This window comes from Choristoneura fumiferana, chromosome 9, assembly GCF_025370935.1.
Source record: "Choristoneura fumiferana chromosome 9, NRCan_CFum_1, whole genome shotgun sequence".
Classification (NCBI taxonomy): domain Eukaryota; kingdom Metazoa; phylum Arthropoda; class Insecta; order Lepidoptera; family Tortricidae; genus Choristoneura; species Choristoneura fumiferana.
The window spans coordinates 12460469-12485228 of record NC_133480.1 but is presented as its reverse complement, the minus strand read 5'-3'; the positions used below and the strand labels follow the sequence as shown (position 1 = coordinate 12485228).

General features: G+C 35.6%; 1 protein-coding gene across 11 annotated transcripts in view; it reads left to right on the top strand.

Annotated features, from left to right (window-relative positions):
• Cngl (Cyclic nucleotide-gated ion channel-like) overlaps positions 1–24760 on the top strand; it is a 489773-nt gene that overhangs the window by 404351 nt on the left and 60662 nt on the right. For 10 of the 11 annotated variants that reach the window (XM_074092452.1, XM_074092447.1, XM_074092444.1 and 7 more), the window contains one exon: positions 22449–22606. In XM_074092452.1, coding sequence (XP_073948553.1) covers positions 22449–22606 — 158 coding nt within the window. Of the gene's footprint in view, positions 1–20239; positions 20332–22448; positions 22607–24760 lie in introns of all 11 variants that reach the window. The other variant, XM_074092445.1, reaches the window with a different exon arrangement.

Below are 24760 nucleotides of genomic sequence, written 5' to 3'. Positions count from 1 at the left end.
TCCTGTTATTGTTATGCGTAATTATATCATTCGTTTTAAATAACCGATTTCAAATTAAGAAAATTAACGATAAGTATTGTAAGGCCTAAAAATACGTATAATCACATATTATGTCCCGTTTCACGTTCCACTTACCCAATTTTAGTTTTAGTTTATGCTCTATTTCAGACTCAGGCAGGGTTACCCTCGACCCCAACTCCAGAACGATCTGAAAATGTGAATCAGGACGTGTTAACGTCGTTACGATTTTTTACTTCAGTGGACCTCTTTCCGAGCATGTAGCGTGATCTAAATTTGTGGGTTTAGCGTTTGATGTGGCACTTATGAGGCCTTTTTCCTTGAGTGGGCCTAAACCGTTTAATTCATGGTAGGTACTTTATACGATCCTGTCCGTAAAAGAAAAATCATCTACGGGCGATGGCATTATGTTATAAAGCCTCCTGGTTTTTTTTAACACTGGCCGCTTATAAAAATTTACGGTTCGGCGTTCGGCGTAATTTTGGCGTGTTCGGAGTTTGACGGTGCGGGAAAAAGTAAATGCAGAGTTGTCATAATGTCATAAGTGTAGAGGTTAAGTACATAGTGACAAAGATTTTAATGAATGTGTGTGACGTTTGCACGAAGGCACTTTATTTTATATATTTATTAAATTATTATTGTAAGTGCTTTAATCTTACGTAAAGTGAAGTTTTGCAAGAAAGTCGCGTTAGTTCAATTTTTTGTCACTTTCATTAATAATTTTGGCCGCACTATATTTTCTACTTCAGAGAACAAATACTGCTAAAAGTCGCACCTAATAAAAACATCCATTTACAAATTACAGATTTCACAGATTTGACACTGGTATTTGGCAGCTATTTATGTTTATTTTAGATCTTAATTATTCTCACAAAAAACATTAAACAAACTTAAACCAGCTCTCGTAATTAGAAAGTCACTTTGTGGTTCTTTACCCTAAACTTGGCAGCGTATCTAATAAGATACCTACATAATTAAAAATCATATTTTTTTTATTTTTTAAGCTATTTTTGTTAACTCTACAAAAATCCAACGAGGCTCGAATCGACTTGTCTCAACTTGCCAAGTTTAGGGTTAATTAACAATATATCTAAGAAAGCCATTGCTAAACGAAACAGTGTTAAGTGTCACCTAATTTTAAAATTTGCTGAGTGCTGCGGTAAAATGTTAACTAATGTTTAATTAAAACATTTACTTACACGTGAGTAGGTGTTTTAATATACCGCAGATGCTTACTGTAGGCGTAGGTAACTCTAAAACTATTCTGTAATATCGCGCTAACTAATTTCAGAGATCTCAAGTCTCATACACCTCTGACGGGCTGGAGAACTCTGAGTGGAACCATTTATGATAATATTATTTATGAGTTCGTTTTGATAAAAGGATCAAATATCAAGAGTTTTTTTGTCATCAAAAATATTTTATATACAACACACACACAAACATCACGCCTATATTCCCAAATGGGGTAGGCAGAGCACAGAAACGTTACCGCTTCGGAGCCACTGTTAGCAATTTTAGGTTTCAAGTTGTCAAATACGGTACAATAGTGACAGGTAGCTAGCCTGTCGCCTACGGTATACCTTAACCTATATCCTCAGTCACCTCTTATTATTTTATATATGTATATATCCTGCGTTTCGTTGAATGGAAACCTTATTAATATCACATTTGTAAAGGTAAATATTAGAAGATAAATGTGTTGGGATCATCTTAAAGACATTTCAGTGCCTACCCTAGCTGACGCGGTTTGCACGGGGCGGGTGGGCGCCTATTTTGAGATATAACGCCTATGGAAAATACATAGTATGAGCAGCGCTAACTGCACGTACTCCGCGTGTGACAGATACCTATACATACAGATACAGTACACGCACACGCAGGCGTGCGCTAACCACAGAGTGGGCGTAAACGAGACCGCTTTGTAAGTCAAATTCCTGAAATAAGCTTTTAAAAAAACTTATGTTAAGAGCGTTTATACCTGCAGAGCTGAAAAATGGAATGAAACTTTTATTTTCTTTAAAAACCGTTAATAAACATTTGTTCGAATATAAAGAATATAAAAGTCTGTCACGAATAACACACACAGAGTAACACATTAACTTAATATTATTAAGAAGAGTTCTATCAGACCACATTTTTAATTTTCATTATTTTTTATGGAATAATCGAGAAAAACTAACAAAAATGCAACGTTGCCAGCTCAGCAGGTATAACGCTCTTAAATATAGCAACTTGTCAATTGGATATAGCGAAATATAAGGTCACCATGGCGGTTTGAGCGGCCATTACAAATTTAAAGCAGGTACAAACATAACCACATAAAAATCAGATTCAATAGGATTTTTTTACTAACGTTTTTAACACAGGAAAACCAATAAAGCGTACCAGGAAAACAGCATGATGAAGCAATAAAAATCTCGAAACTTTTGATGCACTTCTCCTTACTGAATGATTTATGAACTACGAAGCTCAGTGGTTCGGCGAAACACTTAGGAGATCCGTCACCTTTGCTCCGTTTGATAGGAAACTGGGTCGGCTATACTCGTCTACGTATATGTGAGCCTGGTACTTGACTATAGAAAGCGACTGGAATTTGATTTAGCTTTTTAACCAATTATCAAATTATTATTCTTTTTCTTACTCTTCATGGCTTTAAGTGAGGTTAATAAATATAACTGTGAGAGCCACGGCCATCAAATAAAACGAAAAATTATTGTAAGTATATATTTTTTTATGGTATAGGGGGCAAACGATCAGGCGGATCGCCTGATGGTAAGCGATTACCGTCGCCCATGGACACCTGCAACACCAGAAGAGTCACAAGTGCGTTGCCGGCCTTTAAGGTAGGAGTACGCTCTTTTCTTGAAAACTTGAAAACTCGGCCTAACAATTTCGACGACATTTGCTATGTAAGGGTTTAAGGGGACGAATCGACGAAGGATCTATGTAGCTTGTTATCTCTGGGAAAACGCGTGTTTTCAGATTATAATATATATTTTTTAAGTTGATAATAAAATAAATAAATAATTTGAACGTATATTAAATGTTATTATAACGGATAACTCACGTCTTAAACCGAGTTTAGCTCGACATGTTTCGGCTATTTCGTAGCCCTTCCTCTCAGGAGCACGCGAACCGGCGGCTGCCGCAACAGGCACACTACGCGCCACGCTCTGCTCGCACGACTGTCCGACGAACTAACACCGGCGCACAACTACCCGCATTTTATCGTCATTTTTTATCTAATGTAGGTTAGCACACAACACTAAACAACATCACTCCGTAAAGGCACGTTCACACCAACCGATGACGCGGCACGAGTATTAATACTGTTTCCAACTCGGGGGTACCGACCAACCGCAATCCCGGTTAAATTCGGATGACGACCAATCTCAATGGCTTCACGCACTTGCCGCGGAATGAAAACTTTTCTCTCGCAAGTGGTGATCTCTAGACCCACTTGCTCATTTGCCATCCAGTCGAATAAAAAAAAAAAGTACAGACACCTTATCAAACTGATGTAATGCGTCCAAATCCGAGTCCATTAAAAATGCGGTAGTGTGTGCCGGTGTTAGTTTCGTCGGACAGTCGTGCAAGCAGAGCGGTGGCGCGTAGTGGCGTGTTGCGGCAGCGCGGTTCGCGTGCTCCTGAGAGGAAGGGCTACGGAATAGCCCGAACATGTCGAGCTAAACTCGGTTTAAGACGTGAGTTATATTAATTTGAACGTAATACTAAGATCGGTAATTTCGACAGCTCAATCATATTTTTTTTGCTATGTGTGAATTAAAAACACACTTTAGTCACGGGGTTTGTATAAATATTGCTGTGCCCAACAGGGTCCATGATGATCACATATACTTTTGTAACATCTGTTGTGGAAGAGCAATAAAATATTGAGTATTGAGTACTTTGAAAAACTCATAATTTTTTACACGGTTTAAATGTACATAATTAGTTTTTTTACTCGTTATTCTTAATTATCTTTTAAGCAAAAATAATTAGCCCAATAGTTAGTATCGTAGAAAAATTAACATCATTTGACCTGTTGAGTGTTCCCTTTAAGTTACCGAAAATCAAAAATACCGCAGTATATTTCCCTGGTACCTACTCTATCTGAAATTAGAACCCTCAGAGATACCTCAAGGCTTATACTAGAATAGCATGATTTCATCTTCGATTTTGTGAAAACTTTTGCTTGTACTTAAAACAAAAAAGTTCTATAAAATCTGTTTTTACGTTTCGCTTCCTACTCCTGTAGCATTTTTAACTTCAGCCAATTTTTTTATACATTCGCCAATATAAAAATGTAGGTTAATGAAAATCTATATGAATTCACACCCTCTCGGAACGAACGAAAACAGAATCAATTGCTTTATTTGAACCGACGAAAATAAATCTCCCTTTATTTAAAAGTCTGGGGGCATTGGTGTATATTTTTAATGCTTCTAAATTTTTTCGTGTGGTCTGAATTATGCACAAAAATTAATTTCAGCGCTTAGTTGCCTTTTTTTTTCACTTAATAAAAATCGTCAGTGATATTAGTGCTTATTAAATTTGTATGAATAAAAAGGTTAGTCGCAGAAGGAAGAGAAAGTCTTTAACCAGCAGGAGTCGCTTCCAAAAAAATTAAACAATTGAAAAGTTTAAGTGATTATATATGTTGTCCACTTTTTTGCTTAAGTAGGTATCTACCTAATAATAAATTAATACACTAATAATTTAACTGTCGTGTTCAAATCACTTTTTTTTAAATGCTAATAATAGCTTAATGTAGATCAACTTACCGACTTAAGGTGGTCTTACCTATCTCTACTCATGGGTCATATACTCATAGGTAACCAATTGTGGTAATACTGTCCTTCCATTTCCAAAATCCATACTCATAGATACCCGTAGTACAACTCTAGTCAGATATTGGGGCTATTGTATAAAGCCTCTGAGAATTGTAGAGATATTCACATCGCACCGGGTAAGTGTGAACCTTTACCGAAATAGAAAAGATTCTATTGATTTAGTCTCATGTTTGGCGTGCATGCGAATATGCCATTTAAATAATTTTGCGATTTGAAATCTACTGTTTCTATCACTTCTTTTTTGATATAAGTTTCTTGTAGTTTATGGTGTTGGGCGTTGAAGAAACGTGAAGTTTTATTAAAGAGTAGTTTAATAATGTCAACTAAGCCTAAGAGTACACGTTATATATAGAGATGGAGTGGAGGTGTGTGCGTGCGGTACTTCAAATTGTAGTATAGAAATCTATCTATATTAAAAACCATTAAATGAGCGATTCATGTCATCATCATCATCAGCCAGAAGACGTCCACTGCTGAACAAAGGCCTCCCCCTTAGAACGCCACAATGAACGCCACGACTCTCACGATGTCGTCAATCCACCTGGTGGGAGGCCTACCAACGCTTCGTCTTCCGGTTCGTTGGTCGCCACTCGAGGACTTTTCTTCCCCAACGGAACGATACAACGGAACAGGGCGATTCATGTAGCTTTATTTATTCAACAGTACATACATTTTGATGGTACTTAAATAACCCGGGCTTAATAGAACTCCAAGCTACGTAAAGTTCTCCTAATAGGATTAAAGATAGTAGGATGAAATGAATACAAGTATTGTGGGTGAGCAAGGAAATTCTTTTAGTCCATTGATATGGACCTACGCAAAGTAACGCCTGATTTAATAAAGTATTTTGTTACTATAATAAACTCAATTATTTGATCAAAATAATTATAACTAATAAACGATTAAAGACTTTATAATACCGTGGATGTATAGGTACGTTAACGCTTCAACACTACTCAGTATAAAATCAATAAACTATAGATGAAGGTAGGAAGTATACGAGTATAATCTAGGGCACCACTTAATAGGCTCAACTTGTTTATTGCTCTTCGTAATTTCCACTTTATTGACTGTGAGCCCCAAACCTCGTCAGTGTTTTGTTTTATTGTGGTAAATATACCGAGCGGCAAAAAATCTGTCCCTCAAATGTATGCAGAATCGGTAATTTTGTATGAAGGGTGGGCCAAATTTGGTGCCGCTGACTATATATTTTAATATTAAATATGTTGACCTGGATAACTCACGTCTTAAATCGAGTTTAGCTCGACATGTTTCGGGCTAATCCGTAGCCCTTCGTCTTCGGAGCAACGCGACTCAGCGGCTGCTGCAACACGCGCACCCGGGTCAATATATTTAATATGAGTGAGTCTCACGGTAGTTTCATGTTATATATTTTAATCTCTATTTAAAAATACGTTTTATAAAGGTATCTAGACAAAAGCTAACCGTCCTAAGGCGTTTCGATTTCTACAATCGTTAACTATAAGGCGAGTTTTTTAACATGCTTATAATTTAATTTATTGAATAGGTGTAACTTTGCGGACATCCATCAATGAACTGTTTACCCATGAGCTACGAGTACTTCTATGCAACAATTAATGTGTGCTCACGCTCCTCATCCCACACACTGTAAGAACACACATACATACCTACAATACAATAGGTAAGGTTTAAAAATAGGTATTGTTTTTCTATTGCCGCATTCCTTCTCTCTTATCTTTCTTAAAAACTAGTTAGTTTTTTTCCATCATTCCACAAACTTTGATCATACCTATCTTCTCTTATTACACTTACCCTTACTTCATCCTCAACAAACTGGGTCTGAACTAACCTTACTAAATCTGAATTTGCATTTGTATATTTGCTCTAGTGATGTGCTGGAACGTTAAATAATATGTGCTCGGATACCGGATATGGATACAAGACACAAATTGCGGATGACAATGCGAACTTCAAATGTCTTATTAGTAGCACCCGCTTTTTGTAACTTCGGACTGGCAATATTGGATAATAATGATCATTGGATTTATCAACTGATAATTGACAACGTCAAATAGTATTTAATATTTGCATAATCCGTACCCACTAAAGAAATTTTTGACATTTCGTCATTTATCTATCATTTGTTATCATTTTTTTAGACGATCAGATGGCCTAGTGGTTAGAGAACCTGACTACGAAGCTTGAGGTCCCGGGTTCGGTTCCCGTGTCGGGGCAGATATTTCTATGAAAAATACGAATGTTTGTTCTCGGGTCTTGAGTGTTTAATATGTATTTAAGTATGTATCTATCTATATAATTATATTTAACCGTTGCTTAGTACCCATGCATAACACAAGCTTGCTTTTTTATTTAAAGAAAGAAAGAAATAAAGAAAATTCATTTATTCACAACACAAGACACAACAATAGTATTCAGTACAAATAGACAACACGTAGGTATTTATTAAGTACCTCCTCTATTTTTGTACCCAACAACGTTCGATTCGTTTCAACCTGCCTATTACTCGACATTGGCGAAATCGATTTCCACTCAATAGACAGATTCATATGTTTTCAAACTAATTAGCAATACCAATATAAAATTTTAAAATGTGGTATTAAAAATTAAAAAAAATATTTGAATTATTTTTTTATGTCAAAATTAATATCACAAAAAAATCCGTTATAAGATCCGCTGAAAAGTCACAAACAGTTACGGATCACTTTTCTGTCCAATTATCTACCTACTGCCTGATGGGCACCCTGCCCAATAGCAGCGACTTGGGTGATATTTGCAAAATATATAGATTTTTAGTATTAGACCATGTTAGTTTTAGTTCTACTTTTATTTATTATTGTTAATTATTGTATATATTACGTGTTATTTATTAAAGAATTTCATCTGCGGATATTGAACACACCACTACTTTGCTCGTATAGTTCATAAAAGTTATCTGAATATTACGAATAGAACAGTCATGCCTAAAATACGCACCTTTGCGACAAAACTGTGACATCTGGTAATATCGCAACTTTGGAGATAGCACAGTTTTGTGGCAAAGAAGTAGTAGATTATTTTGCCGCTTTTACATAATTTAAATGTACTGACAATAACTTTACTGCTCGAATAAAACAATTTAAATAGTAAAAAATATCGTAAAGTCGAACGTAGAACCTCGTCTTTTTTAAAATCGGTTAAAAATTCAAACAAAGAAAGAAAAAATAAAGAAATATTTATTTGGTTCCATCAGTACCACCACCGTACAGTACGAACTTAATTCTTTCTGTTGTAAAAATAGCCTGGAAGAAATCGTTCTGAAGCGATAAAGCCAAATTAACCATTTTTGATTTGTTGCTATATTAATGCTAATTTGTTGCTATCTTAGTCGCTAGTGAGTAAATTGTTTATATTAGTTCAGCGATAAAATCACCTATTGCTTACCTTGTATCTTTTTAACACCCGAAGCAAAAAGAGGGGTGTTATAACTTTGACCGCTATGTGTGTCTGTCTGTGGCACCGTAGCTCTTAAACGGGTGTACCGATTTGAATGCGGTTTTTTTATTACCTTTCTGTTTACTTTAGGGTATGTTCACTTATTAGAGAGTCATTGTACTGTACTGTGTACCAACATACCACTTATCCCGTCCACTGAAATCCTAAACTATTTCACGACACACTTTGAGACGCGAAAACATTTCAAACGATGCAGAAATAAAATATTCTATTTGAGACTTAAACGCAGTTATTCCCGTGTATATTAAGTGCATGCTTACTCGCCCGTAATGTTATAAAATAAGGAAAGTTGTAGGAAATATATCATTAAGCATTAAGGATTTTGATGGCGTCATACTGTTTATGAGATATTTGAAGATGTGTGCATTAAATTCTAAGCCATAAGACAGATTTTTAAAAGAATTGTGGATTATATTCTTAAAGTGCTATAATAGTATGCTTCTATCCATAATATGTTCAATTTTATTATTCCATATCCATTCGTAATGGTGTTCGGGGAACAAAAGAAAGTTGGTTCTTGTTTTACCTTTGCTTAGATATTTTCATTATATTGTTGTCTGTATTGTTTGTACTGTTGGCAATTAAATATTTTCTTTCTTTCTTTCTTTCTAGTCAGGAGGATAAAGGAATTCTTCACAGACGATGTCGCAAGCAACAGCTAGTTTTTGTAATAAAACTACCCTGCAGATAGTATTTTAAACCACCTTTGCAAGTCTGCAAAAGGATTGACTGTATTATTTCTTAGCTACCAATCTAATTAACGTTCTGTACTTTATTCCTTAATTACAGCATGCCCGTAGACACAACACTAGATCTACTTCAAAAACTAATGTTATTAGAACATGCACCATATTTGTCTAGTGATTCCAGTTAGTTGCATTTGCATGTTTGAGCTTGTTTATTCCTTTTGTGTAATTGGTTACGTGTTATTGTTGATTGTTCTTATCTTCATAAAGTTTGTTGATCTGCTAGTTCTGTATTGCGTTATTGGAGAAAGTTCGTTTTTGTTCAGTCTCTTATTTATTAGTATACTAAATGTACCTCTTTATTATTATTTCGGTGAAATGTACATAATATATACTTTTTATAACAATGATCAATCTCAATAGATCCTTAGAATTATGTTAATTTCAGAGGCTTTATTAATTTTGTCTTTCTTTAAAGGCAGTATTAAAAATAATTTTGCTGTAATCTACCTTGTTCTTAATTAACATGTTATTAATCTAATTAGACCACGTTTTACTAATAGAAATAGAAATAGAAATACTATTCTATTTATATTATATTTCTATTTCTAGACCACGTTTTAGTACTTAGTTCAGTCAAAAATTATCATAGGGTATAAATATTAAATGAAACAATAAAATAAGTATAACAGAATTTGTTACAAAAATCTGTTAATTAATACAAATACCACATAATTGCTAACGCGTTTCTAGTTTATGCGAGTTCATTGTCAAAGCTTAGTTAGTAAACCAGCCTTGTAAACATCCGTTGTCGAACAAAACGACTCCATGTGAGCTTGTGTGTCATGTTGTTATTACTTGACGTGGAAAAGAAGAAGGGCGGGTTCTGCGTATTAACAACGTATTTATACATAATGTGTTGCACTTGGTGCACGATTTGTAGCTGAGATGAAAAGTAAGAATAGTATAGTTTACGACATACATAGTAGGTACATAACGGGTCGATCGTCAAACGGTAGCACTCTGTCTCCTGAGGTCAGCCGTGACCGAACATTAATTCCAGCCATGGCTTCAGTCCTGAATCAACAGATGACATCTAAAGTCAACACCTAAATAGATAAGGCAGTGGTCCCACCGCAGATGACGAGCGAGGAACGACCACTCGCTTCCAAATGTCCACTCGACGGATGTCGTTTGGGTTCAAATAAATACCATAGGATACTTGACACCAATTGACCTAGACCCAAACTAAGCAAAGCTTGTACTATGGATACTAGGCAACGGATAAACATACTTATATAGATAAATACATTTTATATTTGACATCCAGAACCCGAGAACACACATTCGTATTATTTATACAAATAATCTGCCCCGGCCGGGAATCGAACCCGGGACCCCAAGCTTCGTAGTCAGGTTTTCTAACCACTTAGCCATCTGGTCGATCTGTTCGTCAAAGAAGAAGAAGCATATAAGTTAACTCGGAGATACTTTGAGCATCCGGTAAACCAGCTTTTAGTCTTTGATATATTCGAGTGACATAGATCCAATTTAGATAAGACAGATTAGTCGATCAAAGGTTTGTAACTGGGTCATGCAGCCGCAGCATCGATTCTTATCGCTAGTGGAGTTGTGAAATTATGAAGTGCACTGTACTACGGTGGCACGTCGTTTGGACCACGAGTTTTATGTTTATTGACTTTCAGCACCATTATCACGAAAAGAAATAAGTTTTTGGTAAAAAAAAACATTTTTAGTACAAGCATTTTTTGCGGACTGTACTTTTGCATACCAAATTTCAAGTCAATGCCATTAACCGTTGAAGAGTTTCGTCCTGCGGAGAAGGTCTTGGCTGGACTACCAGAATGTCACTACCAGCTACCAGATTATTGTATTGTCACGCAATTTACATACGAATAAGTAAGTATGCCAATTTTCAAGTCAATCCGACAACTGGAAGTTGATCGAATTTAACTTGCAAGATTTGACTACAGACAGACAGACAACGGGACAGATGAAACTAAATCAAAGCTTTAAAAAAACTACTTAGGCCCCCAAATGCGCGTTAAACTCGTACACGGAAAGTCCAGTAGTACAATAGGCATTATTAAATAAATAAAATAGAACAAGAATCTCTAGAAAATAAAGTGACTTTTCTTGAATAGCGATTTGCTTAATTTTATTATACCTATCACACTTACTATTGCACACACTTATTTTCTTTTTTGTACAATAAAGAGTATAAACATACAAACAAACAAACTATTATCGAAACTCTTCTCAAAATCAAATCAAAAAATCAAAATAATTTATTTTCGGATATCTGAGTAGATCCAAGTATTGTTAGTCTATACAATATTCTTATGAAACTAATTTAGCAAACTCGTCAATCCATTTTCCCTCTAAAAGGTCTAAAAGGTTTCAATGACGGCGACCCCACAAAACTATCCTCTATGAATTAAGACGCCTATTGTGGGCTCTAATATGGCTGGCTAGACCGAATTTACAGACAGACCATGGACCATGTACAGACTACTAAATTAACTTTGAAAATATTCTTTTCCTTTTTTTTCCATTGTTTCGCAAACGAGTGCAAAACCATCCAGTGTTGTGACGTTTTTTTTTTCATCATTAAATCCGTCGCCGCTGCAGTCAGCCACTTCAAACGGATCAAGGCAGATTACGTCACGACCGGGACCGGCGCGGCGCAATTATGAAAGAGATCCTAATTTTGTTTTCGGATTACCCGCTGTTTACTTTCGTAGGGTTTATGGTAATGTGATAGCGATTTAATTTCATTCATTAAACATAACTTTCTAACAATAACTTAAAATGATTTAAATTTTAAAAAAGAACTAAATACAAAAATTAAAATTAAACTAAAACTAACCCTTAATTTCTGATTTGAATTAAAAGGGTGTTTTCTATACCACGTGTTTCATTGATTATGGAAATTAATTATTAGTATAAGATGCACTAACAGCTGCACTCACTACCTGTTTATTTTGGAGTGTCCAACTGTCTAAATTTTTTTGAATAAATCATTTGTTTGTTTCTGAATTTCAATTTCAAAGGACATTCTTAAATTTGTCTCTTTTGCGTAAAACAACATGAACGCATTTAACTAGCAAACAATATAAAGGTACTTTTACTAAAATCATATGCATATTTAATAGTTATATAAAATTTGTTCGGCGTTGGTAATTTTTTTGTACAATGAGGCCAAAAACTTAATTAAATCATAATTTTCGGAATATAATAATCAACATTTAATTAATTTGAATATTTAAAGCTTTTTCGGGTGTGATTATGAGCTTATTATTGAAAACCTTTTGGTGTTCTATTACTTAAGAAAGAGACAGTGAGCTGAAGGAGACAAAAATATTCATTCGAACGAATGAACTGCGTCTGTCGAACCTAATCAATAGACAGACACACGGATCGCATAAATTTCATGCAGAAAAAAGACTTGAGGGCAAACTGAGACGTGACCTCATTTTCATACGGTTTGCTGTATCTACAGTAACATTCAGCAATATCGTCGTAGTTAGTTGAACAAGTTGACATTTAGGAATTTTTGAAACGTGTATAATTTGCTAGGTCTTCTTTTAGAAAGAAGGACCTGGGATGATCCCACGCGGGCCCAGCAGTTATCTACTATATCCACATACCAAATCCTTCCAGCCGTTTTAGTGTGAAGTTACAAACTTGCACTCACAAATACCTACTTACAAACTATCAAGGTCAAAGTCGAAGTCAAAACATTTTTACTAAAATTTAGGCTATAATAAGCACATATGAATGTCAAAAAAAAAATCTACCACTGGTTCGGAAAAACCTCTGTTGACAAGAATCCGGCAAGAAAATCAACCAGGTATATTTTTTTAAACAGATTTACAATATTTTTAAATGATATATATACAAATGCGGATCGGAATTATTTCCAAATATCCCTGTTCATGATATAATCATTAACTTTATAATACGCCTTAGGTATGTCTTCTTGACAATAGATCTGAATTTCGTATCCGTTTCATTTGTAATATTTTTTGGAATTTTATTATAAAAACGTATGCAACTTCCCAGAAACGACTTTTTGGTTTTAGGCAGTCTGTAAGATGGAACTTTAAGCCTCCCTGTGTTTCTAGTCGCCTTTGGCTTATCGACGTTAGTGGGAAAATCACATAGATTCTTCCTTACATACATGATTATTTCAAAAACATAAAGCGACGGCAGGGTAAGGATACCTGTTTCCTTAAAAAAAGATCTTAAAGATTCACGCGTCTTCAAATTATAAATTGCTCTAATTTTTCTGTTTTGTAAGATAAAAATTGACTCAATGTCTGCAGCAGATCTCCATAAAATAAGGCTGTATGAAATAATGCTATTAAAGTAAGCAAAATACACTATACACCAACCATGCCGTCGCCACATCGGTTAGCTGCCGTATTTTCCAAACAGCAAAAGCATCAGAGCTCAATCTACCCGCGTTTGCTGTGACGTGAGGTCCCCGCTGTAGTTTAGAATCGAGCGTTATTCCTAAAAATACTGTTAATTGTACAAATTCAATAGTTTGACCATTTAACTTTATATTAGAAAATGAATTCGAGTTAGATGAATTTATCAACGAGAATTTAATACATTTGGTTTTCTTAGGGTTTAGTAACAAATTATTGGAAGCAAACCATGCGGATATCACAGACAGGGTTTCATTGGATTCAATAAAGTCGGTATATTTTCTACTAACCTTGAACAGTAAAGACGTGTCGTCAGCAAACATAACTATACCCGAAAAAGGTATCGCATTTATAATAAGAGTATTAGTAGGATATGTTCATTCGGTAATTTCCTCACACGCCACGCTTCTTTGCACAACGTTGGTAATCTCCATGGGCCATGACGGAAATCCTTCGTTCAAGACCTTATCAAATAATAAACATGCGTCCGAACTCGTATCTACTAGGAATTGTATATCCGTTTCCCTTAAGCCGGATCTCCACTGAGCGAGCCGCCTAGCGCCAGCCATTTTCGGTGAGATTTTGAGCCCTGTGTCGAACAAAACCATGCCTCATGAACTTGCCACGAGGCGGCTCGCTCAGTGGAAACCCGGCGTAATCATCTACTCATCCTTTAGAGTGACAGGGGTACCAAAGCATAAGCCAAGTTCGAGTCGGAATCGCGCTGAGTATTCCGTTCCACCATACAATGGACATTACTAATATTGAGCAGAGAATGCCGGAATAAACATTTTTCTAGTAGGTACACCTTCTTCAAATTTCTTACCTTTTTGATGTTGTTAAAACAGCCATAACATTCAATATAATTTTAAGGGTCTACCTGTTACGGTTCTGAAAATACAGCCCTGTGACGTACCCGTGACAGACAAACGGACAGAAGTGAAGCCTTAATACTACGCTCTCTTTGAGTACGGAATATACACCAGCCGATGATTAAGGCTGCTGGTAGAAGCTGGATGCGTCTAGCCGAGGACAGGGTGCAATGGCGCTCTTTGGGGGAGGCCTATGTCCAGCAGTGGACTGCTATAGGCTGATGATGATGATGATGATGATGATGATGATGATGATGATTAGGGGGGACCGGTACTACATTACCACTATGATGATAAAAATAATAATGCTAATACTATTTTAAATATTGCAATGCCCTAACAGGGCCACATAAAGCAATAAAAAAAAATTAAGGAAATTGACATTATTTAACATAAATTGTTTCGACATTAAATAATTCATCCATAAGGTATACCAATGTCCTCCAAAACTACCTTGATTTTATTTATACCAATGCCCACCCACACGTATACCAATGTGCCATAAATAATTATAAGTAAATATTTGAATAGATTGACATTCTATACCCTAACAGGGTGTCATGACCTACCATATTGTAAAACTAACATCTAAGAATTGTAGTGAGCATGACTTTGTATGAATAAATGAATATGAACTAACTGTATGAACAGTATCTCTCTTCTCAGTCGCTACACTCTTGACAGAATGATCGTGCTCGTCAGTTGAGGATCAGCAGTGAACCTTCATGGCGACTTCCTAGGGAAAATAGTGTGAAGTTTTCCCTTGCCTTTCACACAGTTCGTAGTTGGCTGTAGAGAGCTGCACTCACATTAGGTCTCTTAGCCCACGGTAAGATATGATCCGTCCTATTTCAAAACCTGTCACCTATGACATGTAGGTACTGTCAAAAAGCAGTAAAAAAAATTGGGAGGGAAAAACTGTCCCTCCCTGCTCCCCCCACTCTCCTCTTCTTATGAAACCTAAAAATAGTCAATCCCTACGGATACGCACGAACGAAGTTTTATTACAAGTTCTTCCGCTGTCTGTCAATCTTTGTGGGGCTTTCGATAGAGCAGAATAAATGGACATTCAGAAAATATTTAGTATTATATCCTCGTAAAAAGTTACCTATTCTGTTGTACGCTACGGAGTGGATAATGAGCTATAATTGTCTCCGGGTGGTAACTCGATGAAGTTAGTAAACTTGCAATCTGATCCGTGCTATGACACAGGGGACGATTATTCAAGCTTTACAACCGCCTCATTTTCTGGTCAAATTTTTACGAATTGGCTGTAGATTTTGATGACGTTTTCGATCATTTGTTAGAGTTCCTGTAGTACCTATTTCACCACCAGATAACTAATAAAATATACCAGAATATTCGGTCGTTTTTACAGAAAAGTGTACAAAAAATGAGACGGTTTAAACGCTCAAATCATCGTCCGGGAATGAACAATGTTGTTCATAAACAAGTCAGACTTTATTAACACGACATTTGTCGATCAGTAAAGTGTGGCCAGAGGCTGTAGGCAATAGCCTAACGTTTCTGATAAAAGGCTCTCTTGTGAATTCATTAATTTGTATGTTGCTCACGAAATTAAATTTTCTTTGAAGTGTATTTCAATAAAAAATTACTGTTCATTGAATATTTTTATTCTACATAACGTACAAAATATTTAACGAGATAGAGTTCTGCGTCTACCTATTCAATGGAATATATTTTTAAATAATATGTCCGAAACATTTGAGTAATTCTACAAAAAATCTAGAAAAACTCTTCTAACTTTAGCAGTTCTAGATATTTACACAATATGTACTTGTATTTCTTAATTTTATAGAAATTTAATACACGCAGGCAAGATTTTTTTCTGGTGTATTTGTATTTTTAATTGTAGGTTTTATTCTATGTATTTGTCACGTTCTGTGTTTTTCTTTCTTCTTCTTCTAGAGCGTCTCCAACCAGTGAAGGCTGGCAGTCAGCTCCGCATATTTCTCCCGGTCTTCGGCGAGGTTGAAAAGCTTCACGTCACTTGCGGTTCCGGTCGATTCCCGGATACGTCCAATAGCTCTTCTTTCTGCCACTTTGCCCATAATCATCAATTGAAGAAGCTTATCTGGAATGCCTAAGCGCATAACCTAGGTAGGCAACCTTTCTTCTTTTGATGGTCTGCATCGACGTAGGACCTCAACATTGGTCACTTAATGCGTCCAGCTTATGGCCAACATGCGTTTATATGCCCACATTTTGAATGCTTCCACACGTTTCCTGAGTTGCTCTCTAAGGGTCCAGGCCTCGCATCCGTATAGAAGTATGGGCCATGTATAACATTGGAGTAGACGAATGCGCAAAGATATTTTGAGGCTGCGACTCCAAAGTACCTTTTTCATGTTATTCAATGCGGGTTTTTATCTTTTCGAGTCACTGTCCCAGTTTTCATCTACCCATGTGCCCATGTGCTCAGATATTTATATTTACGAACCCGTTCGAACACCTTCCCTTCTACAGAAATCACAGGATTTATACCCTCTTCGTATTTTTTTTTATGACAAGTTTTGTCACAGGTTTTGTAGGATCTTCCGTTCTCGATCAGGTTTTCTGCAGGAATCTTGTTCCGTGCTTGTGTGAATGCAATTATTGAAATACTGTGGCCATTAAATCGGATCCAGCATTTTATCGAACGACCGGACTGATGCGGTCGCAAAATCGTATAACACATTTTGCAGGAACGAACGCGTGCATTGAAATACTATTGCCACTAAATCGGATACTACAAAAAACAGTTTCTGCAAAGAATCGGAGGTCTCCGTGTGAACGGGCTCTTACGTTTTTTGTTTGTAATTAATTTACAATAAATGACGTTGAATTTGTGCTCGTAGCAACCAAAGTGTTTTTAACATTTACTTATCATTATGTAGGTACCTACGTTACGCTTTAACCGCTTGATTGCAATCAAATTCTCGTACAAACTAATTCCGATTCTGTTAATCATATAAACATTAGCGTACTGCACAAATATTTAACGCGTACAAATATTGTGAGGGTTACACAGTTAAGCAATAATGGATTTTATATTTATGACTGTGAAAACATTCTACACTTCCACTGAACGTAGATATAGTTAGGTACATGTTTAGTTTTAAATGACGTGTAAAAGTGCCCATTGCGGCCTATTTACTGAATAAGTGATTTGAAATTTGATCATAAAAATGTAAAGATACGCTAGTCCATACAAATACCTACCGTCTCAAATTATAACTTCGGAACTGTATTCATGAAACGAAAAATCAAAATATCTGTCACCATTTTTCCTTTCAGTTATTTGAATTTACCTACGGCTGATGAATTAATCTTTCGACGCCTTGTATTCGACACAACATCAAATCACAAAAGTCCCAGCTGCAGACTGTAAATTGATTTCCTTCCTGCTTCGACTTCCTTGTCAAATTACTGCATTGATATTTATCTCGCTCTTTCGCCTATTTGAGTGAAAAACTAACAAGAAACTAAAGTCAGGGGCGGACAATTAGATCTAGTCATTTTCGGTTGTTTGAGGCAATGGGTCGCATATATCTATGCCTTATCGTTTTACATAGGTACTATGAAACTATTTAAATCATGATCCATCGTAGCACGTTCTCATAATAAACGTCATAGTGTTTTTCCTCGTCAAGCAATGCGAAGTCACCATGACGTTTTTTGCGAAAAGGTTCTTCGTTCAATTATTCGATGGTACTTACAAATCCGCTCACATACACATCATCACGTTTTGCGGGTCTTGTACGAGAAGTAACAAAATGCTCGGATTAAAATGTGCTGTAATAAAACGCTTGTGTTATGTCAGCAAAAAAACACAGGACCGTGAAAAATGATTATACGTGCCGAACACAGACCTTATATCGAGATAGACCGTAAGAGTTTACCTACCTTGCGTGTACAAAGATTGCTACCGGTTCGCTACAACTAAATAGCATAATACCAAGTTTGTAGTACGTCGCAATGTCAAAACACATACACCTACTTCTTAAAATAACGTATTCTTGATATAACTATAATTCAAATTGACTTTATCATGTTTTGACTAATTTTCATTTCAACTATTTCCCAAAATGTCTAAAACTCAAACTAACTTGACACAAAAATGTCTCAAGATGAAAACGTCAAATTCTCAAAATACCCAAAACTCAGTAATTCAGTACCTATAGAAAAAGGTCTAAATTACGAAATCACTGTTTTTTATGTTTGATCCACGGTCAAAGTTTCGTCCGACCTAAATGCGCGATGCGCTTTGAAAAAGCCGCCGCGTGAGTCGGGGCGGCACCCCTTTGAATCGGTTCCGCACGCCTTTGAATATCGATACCGTGCGTTCTTGATTTCCCATCACTAAATCTCACTCGTGACGTCATCGTAGGTACAAACAATTCGAGACGCTAGGTTCTCATACAGTTTGAAGCGCTCTTTTCGTCTATCTCGATCTGTGGTGCCAAAATAAGCTTATCCGGCATAGTTTAGTTAGGACTTCGTGACGTGAACAACACGGATTTTAGGAAAGATTTTGAGCTCTCCATTTACCTTAATAGTTTGACTGTGGATTATTGATTTAACGGACATTTCTTTATACACACTATTTAACTAATTATACAAAAATTAACAAAATATTTTTTTAAAAAGCAGCCTTATGGCCATGGAGCTACCCTGGCTCGTTGTATAGCAATGCAGGTAGGACCGAGGAAAGAGCCAGCTCTGTGGTCTCCTATGGAACGGACCAGTTTTTTTTTTAATTAAAAGTTTGCGGCTTTTGTCTATTTTTAGTAAAAACCTCAGTCTCTGTCATCTTTTAATAAAATACTCTTCCACTGAAAGATTGACGGTTGGAAATTCTTTATCGGACATAATTGATTGATCTTTTATACAATAACTAGCTGTTACCCGCGACTCCGTCCACGTAGAATTCGGTTTTCACTATGAAATTTTCCGGGATAAAAACTATCCTATGTCCTTACCCGAGACTCAAACTATCTGTATACCGAATTTCATCTAAATCGGTTCAGCGGTTTAGACGTGATGAAGTAACAAACAAACAGACTTACAAACTTTCGCATTTATTATACTGCCTGTTACCCGCGACTCGGTCCGCGTAGAATTCGATTTTCACTATCCCGCTGGAACTATGAAATTTTCCGGGATAAAAACTAGCCTATGTCCTTCCCAGTAACTCAAACTATCTCTGTGCCGAATTTCATCTAAATCAGTTTAGCGGTTTTGAACAAACAAACAGACTTACAAACTTTCGCATTTATACTCGTAATATAAGTGGGATTAGTGGGATATTAGAAGAAGTATGGACAAGACCCTAAAGTAGGAACTGCAACTTAATGAATGAACTTACTAAGAAAATACCAAAGCTAAATCTTTTTATGATCAATTTTGCAACAGTTGTTAGTACTTATGTGTTACTGCTTCCACGCGACGACACGTGTCTCTGCAATTATATTGAGTGTCATTGTCCTACAAAACTACACTCATATAATAAAATGATATGTCTTAACGCTGCGTGTGTCCTTGTTAGCACTCTGTGATTATTTTTGAAAACACATTATTAGCGAAACTGTAAATGAAAGTCGCAAAAATATGTGAATCATACCCTAGTTTAGATTGGTAATTTTTAAGTCATACGATATTATATTAAATCGATTTTACAGCTACCATTTTAACGAAATTCATTAATTCTGTGAATAGTTTAGTTGCAAAGACTAAATATAGCAATTATTTACCTTTATTTAAGTAGGTAGTTATCATGTCACGCTTCGGAAACTTAATGACAGTATAATTTTACTCTCAATGTAAATTCAAGTGAACTGAAATTTTTTTACTAGTAGAAGTTAGGCACATTCAATGAAACTTGACTGAAATCAAGAATATGTATAGCAGAAATATTGAAGAAACTATTCCACTTATACGAATTCAGGTAAGTTACTTATATATTATTGGTTGGTTAAGAATATTTTTTTAATACAGATATTTAAATTGTCATAATTATAATTAAAGACTAACCTTGGTTCATTTCAGCTCAGACCAATTTTGAAGTGGTATGAATTACGAAATTAATTAGGAAGGTAGTTCGTTATACCGCCTCCACATGCTTGGTTTTTGCCACAAATACCCAACACTTGCCAAACACTGACCACAATCACCCAACACAAACACGGCATCCCCAGGCTTGGCGAACATGGCCGAATTGGCAAACATGGCGGACGACGAGCTTGTTGTGGCAGCGATTACTTCCGAGTTGACCTATTTTTATTATAAAGAAAGCAAAATGAAATTAAATGAAAAAAAAGGAAATCAAAACGTTGGTGGATGATTAAAATTCACAGAAATCGTACAAGGTTTGTCGAGTACCCTTTGATTTGTGCACAATAACCGACACCGACACCGATCACTGGCAAACACGAACAAAAACGGGCAAACACAGGCGTTGGTGTTCGCTGTTTGCCGTTGTTTGCCAAGCATGTGGAGGCGGCATTAGCGATTGTTAATTATAATTACTAACTAATTTACTCTCCAAGTTCTTGTATCCGGCATCAAACGTCTTTATATCAGTGTAATTTTACTGCACAGATTCAGGGCTGTAATTAATTTACTTATTACGAATTCGACGCCATTGAGTAATATGCATCCGAGGTTAATAAAAAATATTATAATTAGTTCGTCAGTTAGATTATATAAAATTTCGGAAAAGTGTTTTTCTTTTGTTCAAAACAAAAATATACAAATATAAATTCAATATTTTGGGGGCTGGGGTTTGTGCCGTTACTTCACGTATCAGTAAAAAGTGTAGGTATCAAGGCGTGATATTACACGAAACTTTAACGGGATACGTGTCCAACTTTTTTTGATAATATGGCTGGCGGACTCAGTATACTTTTACGAAGCTGGTCTATTCTGTAATACACTAGGTACGTTATTAAATTTCCAAAAAAATCTAAATTGGATCATGATGTTTGTACGTGAACTTCTCAAGTCTTCTCTGTACACTAAAGTTAATAGGGTTATTTCAAGTTAAAATGTCATAAGCAACTACTATTGGAGTAAATTATTGCGGTATCATAAATACCAGTCCAGGTAAATTAACGAAAATTTAAATAAAACATTAAACAGAAGTGACACACTAATAAAGGTAGAGTAAATTGCCATTCTACCTCATCAGAGTAAATTGTCATCTAAATGGCGTAAATGTTGTTAAGAACAAAATAAAGCATGCTCACCTCAAACAAAATTTAAATCAACATTGCATGTTCCCGAACACCAGTAAATTTGCATGCCACTGAAAATCGTCCGCCTTTTGTTGAATGCTCTTAATTGGATTATTGGATTATATACACGTTAAACTAAGTTTCACCCAAACGAATGAATAAACGACCGTACCAAATAACAGGCCTGTGTCTACGATGAAAATGTCAATAAGCGGAACATGTAGCGACTAGCGAGCTAAATTCTATCCGTCTTTTACGTGAAAGACTTAAGCATAAAAGTGAGATAGCATTTTGCTTGCATCGTCTAACGTTAACGCTTGCACACGATGGTATTAAATTATTTAATGCGGCACATTACCGCCATTGGTTAGGTAACTTCGCTTTAACAACTTTGTTAAAATATTAAAGGTTTTTTTATGCATTAAATATGATTGATTTCCAAATGGGAAAATGTAACATGTTTAAGATGATGAATTTTCATTGGTCGATATTCACTCAGTTCCTTAGAACTGATATCTCGTTTTGATAGAATACTTACAGAAAAATCTTTGTTGAGTGTTCTTTCGGATTTTACCAAACAAATTGTTGAAATATTCCGAATTAATTTCATAACATTTTATAAGCGTATTATCTACTATGGACTCTAACCATTAAAAACGAAGCAGAAATACATTTTCTACAGTCAAAATCCGATTAATTAATCAATTTTACAGAGTTACGTTTAATTCTCCACTAAAAGTATCAAATGTTTTTTCTCTGCTCCGTCTTTAAATAGTCACTTGTATTTTTTGCTTCTCAAGTAATAAAGTACCATCTCATTTGTTCTCAGGCAGAAGAAGGCAACTCCCGAACATCAGAAGGCGAAGACAACGATGGAAGTGAAATCAACGCTGGTTCCTCTAGGGTCCTGTCTGCAGCTACTTCGAGGGAAGAAGATGACGACTCCAGCAACAATGCTAGCAGCGAATGCAAGAGTCCAGGGCAAAGGTGAGAATGTCTTTCGGAAATTTTAATAATGTTGCTGTAGTTCCAATAATTTTTAAGTGCTGGAAAGCTATTATTTTAAATGGAAAATTAGTGATGGAAAAAATACAGGCAGACTAATGTGTAATAGCAGCAATGGCTTTAAGTTATCCTTGTTAAGACGAGTCCGAAAATATTTTCATGCTAGCTCCGTCCAACAAAATCGTATTAATGGGACGCAAAAATATAAAATAAAAAATATAAAGTAAAGTAAGCAACTAAATAAAATAATTTACCCCAGTTTTCTAGATAAACATTGAACAATAATTCCGTTCCTGAAAATTTTGTTGTATAAATCCTGGTAAATATCTGAAATAATCAGCATAATAAAGTTCTTTCAGGCTCTATTTTAGAGCTCATAAAACTGCCTGTCGGGATTTTTTTTCACTAATCGTATTTTTCTATCCTAATTCCCTTGAATACATCATGTAAAGTAACATATTTATTACAATTTGATTTATATACCTACTGTGTAGGTACCTAGTTTACAATGTCTAAAAGAAAATTAACAAAAAATCTATTACCTCGTCTTAAAACAGACGGCAATTTTAAAGAGTAAGCTGATTCTATTCATTTCTTCCTAAGACAGTACTGATTTGTCACAAAATATAAGGTTCTGTAAATGGAATCGAAACGCGTTGTGAAACGAATGCTAAGAACAATCCTGACGGCACAAACAATCGGGATATCTTTCTTTATTCATCCATTTTCGTCTAACAATAGAGCTAATTTCTCACAGACAGTTACAGACAAATAAATAATTGACTAGCTATGTTTCAAACAAAGGCCCACCCGTTAGTTAACAACGTGTCTACTTGTACCTCATTATCGGGAAAACCATTCTGAATCGTTTGCTAGCACTCAATTTTTACTTCGGTCGACTTTCATATAATGTGTGTTACGTATGATATTCCCTACATTTGTGTACGCTTTGTTTGTTTTCGTAACTCCCGATACCCGGTATCCTCATGCTGTACAGAATGTAGGTAGTAAGGTACAATGTAGATATTTTGGATTGCGCGGATTGTTTCAACGCAGTACGTTTAATGATCCTTTATAGGCATTATTTTCTGAGTTTTTTGGAAGTGTAGCATGGCCATAAATCGAGCGTTACGTATACATTTTTTTTACGAATTCTCAACGAATTCTCATGACGTTTTCAGTGATTTTCCCACACGTGTCCTCCTCGTTTCGACTGTTTACTTCTACCAGATAATCATATCATAAGACTGTAGCGGAATCTTCTGCCACTTCTACAAAAATGTGTCCACGAAGGTTCTAATTATTATCCAAAGCAATCTGACAAATTAAATTAAATTAAAAATTAAATTTGTGTATATGTCTGACCTTTGTGTACTTGCTTTAATTTTAATAACTTGACATTTAAAATATATCGGGTTTTATAAAGTATATCACAAATAATAAAAAATAAAATGTAATTATATACATAAATCACGCCTCTTTTTTAATTTATGATGAAAATAAATTTTGATTATTTTTCAGCCTAATTTCATTTTTTCAATATTAAATTTAAACGGTATTATATCGACGGGCGATCTTTCATTTAATTTTGTATTTAATGACAGTAATCAAAAAAAGTGTGACTTATTCAACAGATAACAAACGTGAAAACGTTTACTAAGAATAAAATTTTGAAAGAGACTAATAATGCACTTCGACTTATTTATTTAGAATAGCTAAGTTTAATAAAGTTAGACTTAGCACCGTCAAACTTTGATCGAATTAGTAAGTCAATGGGAACAAACAAACGCTGTATTTGGCCTCTGAAGAGCCTTCCAAGTTAGCAGATACGCTAGATTTAGTCTCTACAGTAGTAGGTCGACGGAAATACTTTAAATGTTTCAATGACCTATATTAGGTGTATTTAGAGATAGGCGGTGGATAAGTTGGTGGCAATGTTGGTGCATTTATGCATGCATTCGGTAATTCTCGTAAACGATTAAGTTAGGTTTGTCAAATTTTCGGGTCTTCCCACAGATATTTGCCAATTTCCGAAGTTTTAAAAACGTGCCGTCACCCCTACTAGTTTTACCGCCGATACGTATTAGATTTTAGGGTCTTCTGAATTATCTCTTCGAGTTGCACATGAGAGAATAA